At 47.3% G+C, this 18,909-nt stretch overlaps 1 protein-coding gene across 3 annotated transcripts in view; it reads right to left on the reverse strand.

Moving 5' to 3' along the window:
- Nucleotides 1–821: 821 nt before the first annotated feature.
- The window catches only part of RFWD3 (ring finger and WD repeat domain 3), a 30,989-nt gene continuing 12,901 nt past the window's right edge, over nucleotides 822–18,909 (reverse strand). For all 3 annotated transcript variants that reach the window (XM_039913487.1, XM_039913489.1, XM_039913488.1), the window contains exons 3-13: nucleotides 16,169–16,356; nucleotides 15,346–15,428; nucleotides 15,053–15,262; nucleotides 13,697–13,788; nucleotides 12,728–12,842; nucleotides 11,829–12,057; nucleotides 10,873–11,023; nucleotides 8,914–9,090; nucleotides 8,203–8,417; nucleotides 5,885–6,096; nucleotides 822–3,621 (exon numbers count right to left, since the gene is read on the reverse strand). In XM_039913487.1, coding sequence (XP_039769421.1) covers nucleotides 3,478–3,621; nucleotides 5,885–6,096; nucleotides 8,203–8,417; nucleotides 8,914–9,090; nucleotides 10,873–11,023; nucleotides 11,829–12,057; nucleotides 12,728–12,842; nucleotides 13,697–13,788; nucleotides 15,053–15,262; nucleotides 15,346–15,428; nucleotides 16,169–16,356 — 1,816 coding nt within the window. In that variant the 3' untranslated portion in view covers nucleotides 822–3,477. The remainder of the gene's footprint in view (nucleotides 3,622–5,884; nucleotides 6,097–8,202; nucleotides 8,418–8,913; nucleotides 9,091–10,872; nucleotides 11,024–11,828; nucleotides 12,058–12,727; nucleotides 12,843–13,696; nucleotides 13,789–15,052; nucleotides 15,263–15,345; nucleotides 15,429–16,168; nucleotides 16,357–18,909) is intronic.

The raw sequence follows: 18,909 nt of genomic DNA on the forward strand, positions 1-18,909 counted from the left end.
AAGCCACCCAGAAGGCCTCCTCCCCGTCCAGAACAGTCGATTCTGTGTCCCGAAGATTGATGCATTAAGGGGTCACTGAGTTACTCTGGATTAAGTCCCCTCCCGCCGCATGCAGCAAGCTGCACTTGCGATCAGCCGGAGAGTATTTTTAGCCCTCCCGGCCTAACCCCGGTCACCCTCTGCCTTATTATGAAGCGAGCCGCAAAGTTGAAGCAGTCCTAATCAAAAGCTGGAACAGGAGGAATGTCTAAGGTACAGGAAGGAGGCCGCAGGGAGCCCGAGGCTAAATGCACAAGCAAGACCGCCCAGGTCAGAGCTTCCAATGCAGGGCGGAAATCTCGGCCAGCTGGCTAGGGTCTACGCTAGCTAGCCATCTCCAGCCTCGGCACCTGAGTTTGGCACTCTCTGCTTTGCAAAGTCGGGGCTTCAGTTCGCCTTCAGTCCCTCCAAGACCAACTTTCCAGAGTAACCAACACTTTCCACGATTTCCTGGGCCTTTTTCGAGAAGTCCCTAAGGAACAGCTTTGGGTTACTGAGAATAGAGAGGCTGGCGCTAGGTTATTGTAAGATGGGCACTACCAGGGACAGCCTTATAAGCCACCTTAGTTATAGTGTTACAAGAGTTTTAATTCAATATTGCCAGGTCGATATATGGTAAGATTGATCCCTCCCGATGAGAGCTTCCAGAACCTAAAATGGCAAAAATTGAGAAATCCCCCATGTGGAGATTAAACTCAGTATAAGGGGGATGGGGGAGAGGGGAAATCCACACAAGATATATTTCTAAGTCTTGAACATACAAAAGAGTTACAGACATAGCCTACTTTTCACTATAAATTCTTTATTCTTCACTTTGCATAAAAATGGAGAAATAAGGCATATATACAGGAAGAGACAATTAAATAGAGGAGCATTATTTTACAACTGGGTTTTCAAAGCAAGGACAGACAGCTCACAGGACAGGCTAAATTCTTATGTCGGGAGAAATGAACTGAACTGATTTCAACTCTAGCTACCCTTCTGGTGTTTAGCAACACATAAAACTGCCATTTACACTGGTTGCCGATGGGTCTAGAAAGGCTGAGTCCCAATAATAGACAAAGGCTTTCTCGCTTGATTTCTATAACTTCACTGGGTTCTCTTTGGCAAATGTGAATCTCAAACCCTGGGTCAGAGAGTGAAACCCAATAGTTGCTTCAGTAATCCAGGATCTGCAATATACTAAAGACAACAGACCACTCACCTCCACCTCTCCTAGTGGCATCTTAAGTCCTTTACCTAGAAGGAGTAAACTACTCCAAGGATAGAGGAAAGTGCAGCTTCAGGAGCCAAGTATCTTATATTGCCAGAAAAAAAAAAGCCTAACATAGACTGTTGCCTGTTGGAAACCCAGGTGAGGTCTTCGGCTCAATTTCTTTCTTCCCCTTGAGCCTCAGCCAAGAGCAAAGACAGATAATCAACTCAAGGGTCACTGGAGCCTGTTTTCTGGGTAAAAGGGGGCCTTTCATGACAGTTAGGAAGCTGGGATTTTTAAAATGTCCCCAGGGGTGTATGGGACACATTTAGAAGAGATAAGTGAAAGAAAAGCCAAAAAATACTGACTAAAAACAAGAGGGATGTTTTCTCTCTCCCTAGCAAGAGGTAAATGGATTTGGAGAAAAGCCACTCAATTTACCCCCACCCCCAAACTGGGTGAAAGTACCAAAAGACAGCATAAAAGGAGTGGGGGGGGGAAGAACTGGGAATGCAACAATTTTTGGACAGTGGCCCCCCACAACACCACCAGATAGTAGAAAAAGGGCTCTGGACCAAATAAATTGAATAATAAGAATAAACAATTAAGAAAAATCACTAAGCTGGTCATTTTACTTCTAATTCCAGCGAACACTCTGCAGCTAGAACTTGAGAAAGGCTTTTCTGCTGTCTCATTCGCTCTCTGGAATGCCTTATCAGTCTCTTAGGCTGAAGGCTGCCTGTTAAGCGGATAAACAGTTGAAAAATTCACCTGCTGGAGAGAAAAGTCAGCTGTTTTTAAAAACCTGTTTTGGGAATGAGAATTTATGGAGCGAAGCTGAAATTCTTACTAGCTACAAAAACGGTTACTACCCAGATCTATACTTCTCAAAAAGAACTTGCTCAGTTTTATAGATGTCTCCGCTGGAAAAACACTTTTAGGGAGCAGAAGGACTTAAGGATTAAGGTGAACTCAGAATCTTAACCTTAGTTTTCAAAAGAGAAAGACTTTACTAAATCTAGACACCAATATTACGTCCTGCTGTTTTTAAATATTCAGAAGACCACTCTCTCATCCCCATAGATTTGTACCTAGAAGGGTGGGACTGGGATTCTTCTGCTACAAGTAAACTCAAAAACTCTTTTTGTTTTGGTAACAGGCCCCTCCAGTTTGTGCAGCAAAACTTGGATTTTTCTCTTAAGAGCTCAACTGGTTAACTACTTGTTCCTAGGGTTTGCTGCAGGTTGAGCCCCGAGAATTGTCCATTATACTTCACCCAATTCTCTCTCACTTTTCCCTCTTGAATGTGAGACCTTGCATCAGTCAGGACATAAGCAACTTGTGCTAGGATTATATTACCAAAGTGACAAGGAATGTCTTCCCTGCTCCCTGCCAATTCAGATTTCTTGCCCAAGGCAGGCTGCACAATTCACTGCAGAGCCATGCCAGAGAGGTGGAATATTCACCCGTGGTCCACACTGGCCCGGGTGGGATGCGTCTATCAATCACATAGCAACTGTCAGGCCCTCGCGATGAAACCGCGGGGCATTATCCGGACATTCAAAGATCCGATGCCAGAAAGTAATTCGGTAGTTGGGTAAAACGGAAATCTTGCGGGAGATGGGAAGACAGTGAAAGATTTGATTTTTAAGAGATTCTCCGAGAGGGCAGTTGTTTAATCAGAGATCCTCCTATGATTCCCTAGCACCCCCTTGTGTCAGAAACCACGGTGACTGAGGATTAAAATCCAAACACGGGAAGGCGGGGCTAAGGAACCCAACATTATTAATCAACCCCTATTCCTGAATCCTTCAAACTACATATTCCTATTCCCTGTAGCTTAACTGATATGACGGTGGGTGAGCCCTAGTGTCATCAGGACCAGGATGTGAGAGCATTATTTTATAAGGTTCGGGAGTCAGGTCGAAATGAGAATAAAGAGCACAGCCTGAGGGGGAAAAGAAATTAGGACACAGATTTACAAAGAAATAAAAAGGATATGGAATGATTTCTAGGAATCAGACGTCCATCCTCTCTCTCCCCATTTCAGTGGCGGCAAGACCTCCGGGCCCCAAGACTCAGAAAAACCTGAGACGTGTTGGTCGTTACCCATCCGAGGCTTGTGAGAATCTCTGTAACTGGGAAGCAGTAACGAAGTGGGGTTCTCGGGGCCACTGGATGCCAGCAGCTCCCAAGTTCAGCAATTCACTAGCAGCATCGTTTGGGAAGGTTCGGAATGGCTTTCATCCCCACTTGTAGATCCTCACCATCTTCTCCGTCAGGGTAGCCAGGTAGTTGTGCTGGTTCACTTCGAAGGGGCAGATGTCCAGCACAGGTTCACTGGCCTTGAGCTTCTGCAGCAAGGAGCCACTCCCGGCATCCCACAGCTAATGGCAAAGGTCAGAAAGGCAATTAATAGCACCTCTGTCCTTCCTCTCCCGCTCTCGGTAATATCTGCTTTGTAAATGACTGTATTTCGCTTCCGAAAGGCAATTTATGCCACGGCTCCCTGAGGAAAACATTATCCAGATGATTCCGGAGAAAAATTTCTCTTCCCAGACACGAGGGCGGGACAGCAGGGGGATCTTCGCCTGCTTCCAGGGGTTCACCCTCCAGCAACTCCAGTCTGAGGGCCCCCCATCAGATTCTAGGGATGAAGTGCTGAAACCAGCATCCCTTTAAAAATCAGTTCCCAGGCTCTTTCCTGACTGCCCGGGGCTATGAGATCTCTAACTAATCCCCCTTCCCAATAGACGCAACCTGCCATTACCTTCTTGAGAGCATCTTGAGGGGGACACTCCATTGGAAAAAGAGCAGAAATTCTGACTGCAACCTCATTAAAAGGAGAAAGGAAACCTGGACTTGGAGATAAGAAAACCTGGATCCTGAACAACCAGTTGGCTTCATGCTTCCTTTCTTTCTGACCCCACTGAATTAACAAGTAGGTGTCATCACTGAGAAGGGATTGATTGCAGATTTCAAAACCCATGGCCCTCAGCAAAGAGGCTGGGAAAAGCCTAACGGTTTCACTCCGTGGCCCTCTAGAACCTGTGGTGGCTCAGAATGTGGGGCATTCACGCATGCGATGGCGACCAATGCAATCGGTCAATCATATTTACTGAGCGTTAACTCTGTGCATCTCCACAGCACCTATGTACCGATAGGTAATTTATTTATTCGTATTACTGTCTCCCCCTCTAGTCTGTAAGCTTGTTGTGGGCAGGGAATATGTCTACCAACTCTGTTATACTGTAATAGAGTGTTCTGCACATAGTAAGTTCTCAATAAATACAACTGAATGTGTACAGTACTCTAACTAAGCGCTTGGGAGAGTACAACATAACAGAGTTGGTAGAAACATTCCCTGCCCACAATAAGCTTATCACTAAGTGACTATAAGCTTCTCTCTAGACTGTAAACTTGTTACGGGCAGGGGACAGTGCCTGCTAATTCAGTTGTATTCTTCCAAGCGCTTAATATAGTGCTCTGCACATAGTAAGCACTCAATAAATACCACTGATTGATTACTAAAATTATTTATTAGATTAAAAAAAAAATCTGCTATTCTTTAGAGAAGCAGTGTGGCTCAGTGGAAAGAGCATGGACTTGGGAATCAGAGGTCAGGGGTTCGAATCCCGCCTCTGCCACCTGGCAGCTATGTGACTGTGGGCAAGTCACTTAACTTCTCTGTGCCACAGTTACCTCATCTGTAAAATGGGGATTAAGACTGTGAGCCCCATGTAGGACAACCTGATTACCCTGTATACGCCAGTGCTTAGAACAGTGATCTGCACATAGTAAGCGCTTAACAAATACCAACATTATTATTATTATTATTAGAAGGAAAAAAAAAATCTACGAATTTGGCTCCTTTCCCCTCAGTCCCAGACAGACAGCTCAGGAGGAAAATCTCTAATGGCACCTCTCTGTGCCACAGAAATTTTAGTTTCCCTTTTGGTCATTCATCCAAGAAAGGGGCAGCTACTTCTGAAAGAGTGGGGGCATCTGGCTGCTTCCAACTTAAGAATTTAAAAATCAACAGTCCCAGAAGTTAAAAATGTATATTTTAGAAAGAGATCAACCTTCTGAATTGAGAAGTACTTAAGCACAAGAGACTGAATGCTGCCCAAGGCTTGTTTGCTATGGGCATTAGCAATGCCAATCTACAGAGCAATCTACAATCCCCGTATGGGCCATTTGCCTTAGAGAAGCAGTGTGGCTCAGTGGCAAGAGCACGGGCTTGGGAGTCAGAGGTCATGAGTTCGAATCCCAGCTCTGCCGCTTGTCAGCTGTGTAACTGTGGGCAAGTCACTTAACTTCGCTGTGCCTCAGTTACCTCATCTGTCAAATGGGGATTAACTGTGAGCCTCACGTGGGATGACCTGATTACCCTGTATCTACCCCAGCACTTAGAACAGTGCTCTGCACATAGTAAGCGCTTAACAAATACCAAAATTATTAAATTATTATTACAGAGCTAATTAGCCTCACAGGGGAATGATGAGAAAACAAAGGGCTACACATCTCCCATTCCAGTCTGAAGACCTCCTTCTCGAGAATTGGTTTTAAAAGCACTAGTAACCGCTTTCTGGTGCCGGCTCCAGGCCGCAGGGTTTCTCTGGCTCTCCCGTCACTTCAGAAGTGGCTTACCATGGCGGAGTTGGAAGCCTCATCCCCAGCACAAACCAAGATGCTAGTGTCTTCCTCTGGATTGGGAAAGATGGCAGTTTTGGTCAGCAGCTTGCAGGTTGGCCCACCGGTGAAAGTCTGGATGGGCTGACAGGAGCAGATCGGGTTACCGGCCGAGTCCGGGATATATGATAATTCCATCAGCACGCAGCGTAGGAAATGGTGGTTTTTGTCTAGAGAGGAGGGAGAAAATATCAAATTCTCTTACTCTGTGTCAACAGGCAGATTGTTTTGCGCTAGGCATTCTACCGGACCTCAAAGCAGGCGCAGCTTCCCACCCTCAAAAACTTTGATTCTAAAGCAGCAAATGCAGTTTATCCCCAGGATCAGATATAGGATTTGAAAGGCGTGATTTACGAAGTAAAGCCCTGGGATAAGCTGGGGTGAAGACAGTCATTTGCAGGCCCAGATAGGCCCCCACTACAGAGAAAGCAGCCTTGCATTGGGGAATTCCTGTTCTAGCATGAGCCTTAAGTTCTTGTCAAATTTTGGCACAGGGATTTTTGTCTCTTGAGGGCTTCTTAGGATTTCCAACGGGAAGGCTTACCCTCAAAATTCACTCCCAACTTCCACCCCAAGTCAGTATAAGTCTAGATAAGTCAGGATGGGGGAAACAAAGTTTAACTGAAGAATAAAGACTTAGGGAGCAAATGCAAGCCTTCCCAAGCTACAACCTCACACTGAGTTTGGCTTATTTGGATTTCACACACTATAATGGTTAAGGGTTCCACAGCAATAGAGGTAACATGAGGGTGGCTAAAGAAGCTTTTCAGGGCACTGGAGCATGAGCTTACCCTAATTAGCAGTTGTTGGGGGACTTGAAGAAAAAAGAGTGAGATTTTCATCCCTGACCAATATTCAGGCTAAATTTCATCAATGGGAAAATTACTTTCTGGAGTATTATAAATTATATATAAAATGTAAATTATAAATATCATATATTATTTATTGATATTAATGCCTATCTCGCCATCTCAACTCTAAGCTCGCAGTCTGTAGGCAGGGAACATGTCTATCTACTCTTTTGTTTTGTACTCTCCCAAGCGCTTAGTACAGTGCTCTGCAGGTAGTAAGCACTCAAATTCCATTGATGTTGATGCTGATGATGAGTATAAAAAGTTTCCTGAGGTCTATTGTTAGGGCAGCAGGATCATATAGGGGTTCAGGTGCAGCTCTCCGGTTCCACCCCCAAATTCGAACACAAGGGAAGACGGCTCAGTCCCTTCTGAGGTTCTTCGGAGCCACTGCCAGGTTCCTGACTTCTACTCACCTCTCCCATCACGGGGTGGCCCGGCTGACATTACGGGTACCCTGCCGCTTTCCCACTGAGACCTCCCCGGGCCTTGGGGTCCCCCCTCTACCCGACAGCCACATGGCCTCCAGAAACCCCCATTTCAACCTTCCTTGCAACCCCTGGCAGGAAGGAGAAAAGCAGCCACAGCAGGTCTTTGGAAAAGCTGGGCGAGGCTGTGGCGGTGGCTGCTGTAACATTCACAGTGGCTGCGGTTGTGACTGTTGGACTCTTGAGCTGTGAGGTACCTGAAATTCTGCTCCTCTAGCCACAGTACTCTACTGATTTTTGGTTTTATTCTGTATGTATGTCCTTGTCTTTTATATTGTTTTAGTGTTTTAATTCATCATTCCTTTTGGGTCTGTCACCATTCCCCTTTCCATGCTTACATTTTTAGCCTGTGAGCCCCCTGAGGCCCAGGGACAGCATCTAATTCCCACTAGCGTGTTCTTGCCCAGCACCAAGTCAAGTGCCAGGCACACAGTTAGTGCTTAATAAATACTTCGCTCATTCTTTCAATCGTATTTATTGAGCGCTTACTGTGTGCAGAGCACTGTACTAGGCCCTTGGAAAGTACAATTTAGCAATAAAGAGACAATCCCTGCCCATAACGGGCTTACAGTCTAGAAGGGGGCAGGTCAGGCATCAAAACAAGTAAACAGGCACCAACAGCATAGAATTATAGATATAGATACGATCACTACTATTATTGCCGCTAAGGAGTAACAGTTGTTAGCTCCCAGCTGATTCAATCCCAAATCAGAACAGATGAGCAGAGGAAAAGGGGTTTCATTATTAGGATTAAGTACGGACATCATGATTTTGGAGAGGACTGCCTCCGGTTCTCCTGACTTCAAGCAAAAGTGCTGAGCCTTTCCCCGTACCTGATTTCAGGAGTTAGAGGTCGAGGAGCAGAGGGCCACAGGCCAGGGGGGAAGAGACTCACATACACACACATCCAAAGACAAAACAAAAAAACCCCACTTACTGGGTCTGTATGTTGCAAGGCAGTGTCGAGTACTGCTCTCTGTCTGGATGTCAATGCAGCCCCCTGGCTCGAGAGGCAGGATGTGAGGGCAATAGACATTGCTGGTCTTCTGCTCCCAAAAGCAGGCGCCTTCTAAGTTTCCAGCGAGAACTCCCCCGTATGGAAATGCAGCTGAGGCCATTCGGGGTAGGTATGACAGGGACACCAATGGACACCTGAAGAGAAGTGGTGAGTGAGTCTCCCAGGTTCTGACATCCACACTGTTCCTCTTGCTGCTTTCCCCAGCTTCATCTCAACTTTATTTCACCCCCAGGAGCCCTCCGGTTTCCCTTGGACCATAAACCCTTCCTTGCTAACCCACCCCCCCCAAAACAAAACTGGAGAAGGGATCAGTGGCTTTACTTGCACTCATTTAGTGAGACTTAAAAAACCAGAGTTGTCCTGAGACTCAAAAGAAATAAAGCAAGAAATCCACGTAATATCTATTGGACACATACAAGGACATACAAATCAGCCTCTGGTCACAGGCGGCTGGACAACACCACAAGGAACAACGCTAACAACTAAGACTCCAGTGGGCCTGATGAGTTCAGCTTCTGCTAGCCTGCTGTGGAGTTTGCTGTGTCCCACAGACAAAGAACACAACCCAGGCAATTGAAGAGAAAACAAGGAGGTGAGGGAAAGGAAACTTGATCTTCCCCTCCAGCCTACCTGGATCCCTGAGGCACTAATTCCTGGACATGCGAGCTTGTGTCCCTCAAATCGTACACCAGGACGGAACCATTGATCAGCCCAGCATAAATGTAGTTGGTATCGTCAAGGCACCAGCAGCAGCTCCAGACAGGGCGGCCAGTGTTGTACGTTTGGACCACAGTATTCGTCGCCAGACTGGTGAGGAACGAGATTTTTTTAAATTTTACTTTTGTCATTCACCCATTATTACTATAGCAAAGTTGCAAGGACATCTTGCACCGCCTTCACCGGGAACGATGATTTTTCATTTTGAACAAGGGGACAACCTTGGAGGGGAAAGAAGGAAAGGGAAAGGGAGAAAAGGAGGAAAAGGGAGAAAGGGAAAGAGAAAAGGGGGAAAAGAGAAGAAAGGGAAAGAAAAAAGGGGGAAAAGAGGGAAAAGGGAAGGAGAAAAGAAGCAAAAAGAGGAGATGGAAAGAGAAAAGGAGCAAAAGGAGGAGAAAGGGAAAGAAAAAAGGGGGGTAAAAGAGGAGAAAGGGAAGGAGAAAAGGGGGAAAAAGAGGACAAAGGGAAAAAGAAGAGGAAGCTAAAGGTTCGAAGTGCCTAGTCTTGCTCCTCTACTCCTGCCCCTCTAGTCCTCACCAGGCACTGGGGCCAGGCCCAAGCTGTTCCCCTCACCCTAAGCAGCATGGCTGTGGAAAGAGCCCGGGCTTGGGAGTCAGAGGTCATGGGTTCGAATCCCAGCTCTGCCACTTGTCAGCTGTGTGACTGTGGGCAAGTCACTTCACTTCTCTGGGCCTCAGTTACCTCATCTGTAAAATGGGAATTGGAACTGTGAGCCTCCCGTGGGACAACCTGATTACCCTGTATCTACCCCAGCGCTTAGAACAGTGCTCTGCACATAGTAAGTGCTTAACAAATACCAACATTATTATTATTATTACTTCCGGTCCTTTTCCGATTCCGAGGGGGCGGGGTGGGCTAAGTGCGGCTGCCCACCCGATCCACAAAGCTGCGAGGGTGAAGTTAGCGGCATCGCCCACGTGGCCTCCTTGAAGAGGGGACCTATGCCTCAAGCCCACTGAGGCAGGTGGATGAAAACGCCTGGCAGGAGAAGAACTCTGGCAACCCTGCCTCTGTTGGTTCCATCTGGGGGAATTCCTAGCCAGTGGGGAGGGTGCCAGGGCTACTGCTTTCCCCTAGTACGGCCTTTTCTCACGCCTGGAGACTGATGACCAAGGGAAGCAGTGAGAATCTGTCCACCCTGACTGATAAGAGGTAATTCATTCTCTCCAACAGAGCCCCAGAAAGCACCCCTAGTTGGCTGAGGGCTGCCAGGGTCCAGGAGAGGCTGGGAGGCTTCCCTTACGGCCTCGTCTTGCAGGCCCTGGTTGTGAGGGCAGGGAACGTGGCTACCAACTGTTATACTGTACTCTCCTAAGTGCTTAGGACAGTGTTCTGTATGTAGTAAGTGCTCAATAAATACCACTGATTGATTGGTTTCTGGGAACCACAGGCCCAGGCCAAGAGCCCAAAAGAAGCACATCCTGGTACTAGAACCACTACATTTCCACAATTACGTAAGTTCAATATCCAATTAACTTGATTTGATGCGATTTCATCTGTAATTTACCTTTCACTGACTAACGTTCCTGTCCCCCCCCCCCCCCACTTCCCTGGCAAGCTGACCAAAATGATGCCGATCTGTTTTGGATTGCTCTGTTTCTTCCTCCCTTCCAAACCAAAACGCTCATTAGAGTTCTTCTGCTAACAGTTCCCTGTCTTTCCTAGCTGATGTCCAGAAAGTTAAAAGGTAATCCGAAACAGTCAAAGAGTTGCGGAAATGGAGTGATTAGCTTCAAATCTGCGGGACTCAGGAGTGGTTGGAAGGGAAAGGTCGTCCCTTCCAAGACAGGTAGGGCCCAATACCATACAGCTCGAAAGAAAAATCCGAAGTTGTTTTCCAAGACCACGTACCTCGTCAATTTGACTGTGTTGTCCAGAGCAGCAGACAGCAGCAGGCCATTTCCCTGGTTGCTGAAGGCCAAGCCCCGGATCTGCTTGCTGTGGATTGGAATGTACTGGCTGCTTTTCATGTTGGCTGCACTCATCATCTTAACCCCGCAGCCTGGTGAGGAGAAAAATGAAAGCAAAAACTTAATCACGGAAAAATAAAAAATCACCCAAGTACAAAGCCAATTTCTTCTTGAACAGCAATTCAGGCCCCAACCTTTGACGCTTAACTGCTGGGGGTGAAAGAGACAAATGAGGAAAAGGTGAGTTTCCTGGAGGGGGCCCCGGTCTGGCTCAAAGACCCCTGATGACTGTGGATTGGATGGGTGGAGGCGGTGAGGTGTGATAAAGGAAAAAAGCTGGTGGTGAGCTGGTGCAGTAATACACAATTTTTCTGTTGACCGTGTACTTGTCAACCCCAGAGTTCAAGGTGCTTTGGAGAATGTCTGGTGGTAAATTACTCTGACAGGTGGAATCTCAATATTACCCTGCCTGACCTGCATAACCTTTGGCTATAACTGTGGGCGCTGAGCCGTGAGGAGTCTGAAATTCGACTCCTTCTGCCACCCCACTCTACTGATCTCTGTCATCATGTTGTCTTAGTATTTTTGCTTCATCTCTCCTCATGTATCTGTTGGCAGTCCCCTCTCCCCACCTTGTGTGGGAGCACAAGAAAATCGTGTAAATGAAGAGGATTATGAAGCTAGGAGAAGTCCCTCAGTATATCAGAAGCAGCAGAAAGAGGACCAACTAGCTGGATTAAAAATCTAATCCAAGACCCTACAAGAGGCTTCTATTTTCCACCCCTAAAACAGGCAAGGAGCATCAACATTAGCACGTAACGGAGCGGGAAATGACAGATCATACAGTCGGGAGCCTGCTCTACAAATCCTGAACACGGCGAGATTTGAGGCTCTTACCCGGAACAAAGGTAGATTGCGGAGAGGGCTGAGACACCACCAGACAGCTCAGAGAATCACAGTAGGCCATGACCCGGCAGTTTCCTGCCTGAGATATGATGAAGGACTTCTCCAGCTGATACTGGTGCTGACTCTGACTGGAGGTCAGGCAGCTGGGGAAACAGGCTCGGGAGCTGCCGGGCTGCTGAGAACTACTTGGTCCATGCTGGGCCACGAGCACCTTCAGTTCCTGAAAAGCCAAAGAGCGCCGCTTTATGAAGAAAGTCCTCTTAGTGTGACTAGCTCCTCTACACTATGCCCACAGTCTACAAGTCCCCGTTGTCCAGAAGGGTGACAATCAGTCCGTGGGATCTACTGAGCGCTTTCTGCGTGCAGAGCATCGTTCTGAGCGCTTGGGAGAGGACGACACAACAGACCCCATACGTGCTGCCCGGGTTTGGAACATCCCAGAACTTTCAATGTATTAGTCAAGTGTTCTTTTCCCCACCAAAGGTCTGGGTGTGCTGACCCAGTAGCCGAATGGACTGGCCTCTTCTTTTCTGGAAGGCAGCGTGGCAATAAAAAGCCTGACCATTGAACGGTTTCCAAAATACATCTCTCTGCCCAGCTCAATCGATCACTCCTCTAGTCTGTAAGCTCGTTGTGGGCAGGGAATGTATCTGTTTAGTGTTATTGTTGTACTGTACTCTCCCGAGCACTTAGTATGGGGCTCTGTATATAGTAAGCACTCAATAAATGCTGTTGAATTAATGAACGAATCGATCATATTTACAGAACACTTACTGTGTGCAGAGCTCTGGATTAAGTTCTTGGGAGACTACAATGTAACAAAATAACAGATACACTCCTTGCCCACAAGCTTACAGTCTAGAACCCGAGGGGGTTTCTAGTACACATACCTGCACCTGATTGCGCAGTTTAGTACACTCATCAGACAAGAACTGCATCTGGAGTCGGCACTGGGCTGATTCTAACTCCGCCTGTTTCCTCAGCATCTGCTCCTTCTCTAAAGAACTGCGGAAACACAGCAGCCACGTAAAAGCAAGGGAGAGAAGATCTCTCATCGAGCTGCAGCCCACTGTACTTTAGAGACAAGAGTCATGTTTAAAGTCATTAAAATGTTTAGCACAACCCCTAGAACTGTCTGCTGCAGCTCGGCCGGAGATTCCCGTCCTTCTTTGCCACGGCAGGATCTCGTCTTCCAGGCAGCCTCGAGCTTCCGGCAGTGTTAGTCGTACAGGTACTCAGCAAGCCTAAAAATGAGTCTCAGACCTCTCACGGTTCCTCAAAATCCTACCACACCTTTCCCCCAAGTATTTAAGTTTCTCAAACGCTCATTCAAGAGCTAAACTTGTTCCTTTAAACGTGACATCTGAATTCAGCCTTCTCTAGCAAGAGAAGGTAAAAGCCTGTTTCATAAGGTTGTTTTTTGTGTTTTGTTTTGTTTTTTTTTAACCCCGAAGAGGAAATTAATGTTAGCAAATGGAACTGAACTGGCAGCCCTGGAGGGCTACAGTACAGGCTACAGCAGGAGCTGTCATGTCATAACAATCCTCTCAGAGGGAAATGATCAGAAATGCTTACAGTATTTTCTGTCTGGAGCCATATTCCCAGCACTTAAGACTAGAGAGCAGATTGCTGAAGGATGGCTTGGAGCGATGGAAAGAAAAAGAAAAAAAAAGACAGCATATGGGGTTAACACGCTAAAACTTTTTATGAGGCTGCAGGACAACCCGAGAAGTCAGCATTTAGCCTGGGGCAGGGCAGAGGGCTAGCTGGAAAAACTCAAGATGGCTTAGCAGCTGCTCACCTCAGGGGAACAGGCACCTGTGGGAAATGAGGGACCACAAGCGGGGAACGAATTCTACCTTTTCAACTGCTCCTGTTCACTGGTGTCCAGGGCCTTCAGAGTTCGGGCGTAGAGGACCACAATGTCGGAGCGCTTGGCTTTCTTGTTACACTAAAGAGAAAGGTGGGTAAGTGTCGCTATTCCTCCAAAAATTTCCCCCATACTAATTATACTCAAACTTTCGTATTGTTAGAAATTTTCAGGATTTAAAAGTTCCTCTTCATAAACAGCTCAATTGCTCTATTAAATCCAGAGTCCAGAGTTGGCTTGCAACATATTTTCAGGATGCGGTTTTGGCTAAAATACTGGTGGGTGGGGGCATTCTGCCGACCACGAGAGGCTGCTGGGCCTTGGCGTGTTTTGTCACTGGGAAAAACCGTACACTCACATGCACACAGGATTGGAATGGATGTCTTCTTTTCACGTGAGATTTTTATGAGAACACAACGCTCATGTTCTAGAACTGGGTGGGTCCGCGGGTTTTATACCTCTCCTGGATTTTTTCATCTCTTTACTGGTGCTCTCTTCTTCCGGTTTGGGCTAGGCAAGTCCTAACTTAGTCTTAACTCCTCACCTGGGGCTCTATTTGATGCAACCTTAGTCTACTCCCCTGCCATGATTGGGGGACGGTTTGCGCACACTGCATAGTGGAGAGAAGAAGAATGCCAAAAAGTTAAACAGTACTGACAAGCAGTCCAAGTTTTGGAATGCCTGGGACTGCTGGGTATAACTTCTCCGGACCTCAGTTTCCTCATCTATAAAATGAGGCATAGAGCCCTGTTCTCCCTCCTGCTTAGACTGTGAGATTAATTTATATCTACACCAGTGCTTAGTACAATGCTTGACACATAGTAAGGGCTTAACAAATACCACAGTAATAATTATTATTATGTGAGAATCATTGGGGTGGTAGCGAGGATGAAGCAGTCAGTGAGGTTTAGGGGAGGGGATGGGATTTCAGGAGTCTCTACAAGAGACCCAGGGACTGTGAGTTAGGAGGACTTAAAATTTTCCCAGGGCCTACAGCAATGCTCTGAATGAAGAGGGCCCTCAATCATTCCTCTTGATGACAATGAAACTTTGCAAGGAGAAATGGAGAAACAGTGAGTCCTAGTGGAATGAGCACGAGCCTGGGAGTCAGAAGAACCTGGGTTCCAGCCCTGGCTCTGCCAATAGCTTTCTGCGTGACCTTGGGCAAGTCACTTAACTTCTCTGTGCCTCAGTTTCCTCAACTGTAAAGTGGAGATACCTGTTCTCCCTCCTTCAGAGACTGAATTTGTACCTACCCCAGTGCTGAGAACGGTATCTGACACATAGTAAATGCTTACCTAGCACCATAAACAAAAGAAGAGATACAGGGAATGGTGTTCTTTACCTGGGGACATTTTCCCGCCTGTCCCTTAAGCCACTTAGCGATGCAAGTGTATCCAAAAAGATGCCCGCAGCGTAAGGCCGAGAGCCGGTGCGGCCCAGCGTTGGTCCACTGTTCAAAGCAGATGGAGCAAGTGTCCCCTTCTTCCTCATCTAAAGGGACGGTGGAAACAGCAGCAGCAGGAGACGGCGGGTCAGGCTTCACTGGAGTGGGCTGAATGGAAGAAGCACACTCAGTCAGAGTCATTGTACATCTGCCCACCCAGTTTCCTCATTCTAATGAAGACACCACTTTACCGCTTTCGGTTGGGCCTCTGCTCCGGACGCAGACGTTCCCGCTGAAGACTCCCCCGGAGGATCCGCTGGAATAGCGCCAGATGCTGTATGATGGATAAAAGGAGGATTCTTATTCGGGACTGACCTGACAGCCTGCCGAGAGATGGACTGACTCGAATGCTTTTTTCTGCTTTTAACTGGTAGGTTTCAGAAATGGACAATGGAAGATGAAGAGCGGTGTTGCTTTGATGAATTTTCAAACACCAGACTCTAGGGGTTGTCCGTGTGTGTCGGGGGGAGGGGAGGAGGAGAAGGGTCTATCCCGACATACTGTCATTACTGTCCATTTACCCCAGTAGCCTAAAAAATAATGCCCACAGATATCTGTACATTTACCCTTTGGTTGTAAATAGAGGAAAATGATCAGAAATGACTATTGTTTAGCTATGGTATTTAGCATGCGTGCACGTGCCCAGCGAGAAATTTCAGGCAGATGGGTCGTACGGCATCCGTTGGCTTCTGGCACCCTTGGCTCTTGCCTGGGGTGAGGAGCCAGTGGGTGGGGGAAGAAGCCGAGGCCTTTGGGTCCACTTAAAGTGTCCGGTCTTGGTGGTGTTCAGGCCCAAAGCGGTTTGGAGGGAAGGATTTCTGCCCATCCCTGCCTCTTGGGCGGGGTTCCGGGCTCCTGGATGATGGGGTGGTGGCGGGAAGGAGGAGAAGAGGAATCCCAAGATACCTTTGGGAGTGGGGCGGCTCTCTCCATCGGGCCATAAATCCCCAAGACTAAGTGAGAAGTGCAGTACAGAGGAATTCGTATCGTGTGATAATTCTGAAAAGCACCAACCTCCTAATCTGGTGGGAGTAGGTGGGAGCGGCGGCTGTTGTTGCTCCTCTTCCTCTTCTTCACTGGTGGAGCTGTCACTGTCCAAGCTGCTCAGCTCCTGGATACTTTCAGAGTCAGGACGGGAGCGGGCCGAGGAAGGTGGCTGAGTCCTGCTGACCTGAAAATAACTGTCCAGCGGTGCTGCGGATCTGTCCCGAAAGGAAGCGAAATGATGCTATAAGGCGGATAAAGAGTCTGAAGTGTACGCTCCTCGGGGGCGGGGATCGGACCAATTGTGTAATGTACCCGCCCAAAGGCACCAAGTGAGCACTCGATAAACACCACTGATTGACTGATGAAATTCTTAGCGACCTCATTAGACCCAGGGCCCCGAAGACTGAACCACTGGGCAAGAAACTAAAAAACGTGTGTTCTGCGGGTGGGATCAAATGCAACTTGGCTGTCTTTGAGCTCTTTGATGGGCCCTCGGAGTGCTCTGCTGTTAAAGTTTTTCAAGTTGAGCAAATGTGTTCACACTGAGTCTCGGGAGGAAGAACTGGCTGGGCTGGAGAACGAATGAAACAAGCTGCTCCGTGTTCTCTCACTGCAACTGTGAGACAAAAAAATTCTACAAGGAGAAATACCAAGTTTGACTTCAGCCAGGAGCCCACCCTTATTTTTGGACCCCTTTTTTTTCTCCCACAACCCTATGCTGAAACTCAAATTCAACATCAAACGGGAAGTATAGCAGAGTTGACAAAGCAGTTGACAAAGAAGAAATGAAGTCTGGCATTTAGGCCTCTTGCCTGAGCTGACAGGTAACGAGTGAACTGTGCCTCCATTTCCCCTATGGTATTTTTTTAAGTGCTTACTATGTGCCAGGCACTGTATTAAGCGCTGGGGTGGATACAAGCAAATTGTGATGGACACAGCCCCTGTCCCACACAGGACTCACAGTGTTCATCCCCATTTTACAGATGAGGTAACTGAGGCACAAAAGTGAAATGGCCTGTCCAAGGCAGCATAGCAAACAACTGGCGGAGCTGGGATTAGAGCCCATGACCTCTTGACTCCCAGGCCTGTGCTCTATCAACTATGTCATGCACCTTACTAAACAAGGCCTTAGGACAGAACTGAGGAGATGAATGAGGCATCTATTTGCTCCCTTTATTCACCCTTCCCTCAGCCCTACAGCACTCAGTAATAACGTGGTTATTTGTTATGCACTTACTATGCATCAAGCACTGCCCTAAGCGCTGGGGAAGATACAAGCTAATCAGGTTGGACACAGTCCCTGTCCCACATGGGGCTCACAGTCTTCATCCCCATTTAACAGATGAGGTAACTGAGGCAGAGAGAAGTGAAGTGACTTGCCCAAGGTCACACAGCAGACAAGTGATGATGATGATGATGATGTTGGGGTTTGTTAAATGCTTACTACGTGCAGAGCACTGTTCTATGCGCTGGGGTAGATACAGGGGAGTGAGGTGGTCCCACGTGAAGCTCACAGTCTTCACCCCCATTTTACAGATGAGGGAACTGAGGCACAGAGAAGTGAAGTGACTTGCCCACAGTCACACAGGTGACAAGGGGCAGAGTCGGGACTGCACAGTGGCAGTGGCACAGCCAGGATTGGAACCCAGGTCCTTCTAATTCCTAGACCCGGGGACACTATCCAATAGGCCGTGCTGCTTCTCCGATATCCTTGTTAAAATAAGTAGATATAGCTCATTTATCCAGAAAACAGTTCTGTTCCAGTCCTTTCTGGCCCAGTCTAGTTTTTGGGAGCAATATGGCCTTTTCTCCCAAACCAAGAACTCATAAGGGTGATGGCGTTCCCCTACATAATCCTCAAACATGAACTCACATGAACCCCCAGACCTTCTAATTACAGATATTTCTAGTCCTGCCTCTTAGCCAAAGTAGTCCTAGCCACATAAAGAAATGTTTCTGAAGAGGGCTGCTTACTGAAACCACACGGTTTTATTTTTAACAAAATACCGACACTGAAACTTTACTTCAAAAGTTTCTAAAGACAATCAGCAGCGATCCAAGATGGGCATTTTTCGAGTTAAAAGCAAAAACTATATACTTTTCAGCACTGGAATCTCAACACCCTCTATGGAAAATAGCCATTTAGTTTATATATTTTAACGGAACAATTCCGCAACGTAATGTAAACTGAGAAAATGCACACACCCAAACTGCTATCACATTAATCCAAGCACTTATCCTATCCCGACTTTATTACTCTATCTGCCTCCTTGCTGACTTCCCTGCCTCCTGTCTCTCCCCATTCCAGTCCATACTTCATTCTGCTGCCCAGATCATTTTTCTACAAAAGCATTCAGTCCATATTTCTCCACTCCTCAAGAACCTCCAGTGGTTGCCCAACCACCTCTGCATCAAACTCCTTACCTCACCTTGACCCTCCTATCTCACCTCATTGCTCTCCTTCTACAACCCAGCCCGCACACTTTGCTCTTCTAATGCCAACGTACTCACTGTACCTTGATCTCGTCTATCTCGCTCCCGACCTCTCACCAACCTCCTGTGTCTGGCCTGGAATGCCCGCTATCCGACAGACAATTACTCTCCTCACCTTCAGAGCCTTACTCACGTCAAATCTCCTCCAAGACGCCTTCCCTGATTAAAGCCTCATCTCCTCTTCTCCAACTCCCTTCTGAGTCACCGTGATTTGCTCCCTTTATTCACCTCTCCAACATCACAGCACTTACGTACATCTCCGAAATATACTTCTA

The sequence above is a fragment of the Ornithorhynchus anatinus genome, chromosome 11, assembly GCF_004115215.2.
Source record: "Ornithorhynchus anatinus isolate Pmale09 chromosome 11, mOrnAna1.pri.v4, whole genome shotgun sequence".
Taxonomy (NCBI): domain Eukaryota; kingdom Metazoa; phylum Chordata; class Mammalia; order Monotremata; family Ornithorhynchidae; genus Ornithorhynchus; species Ornithorhynchus anatinus.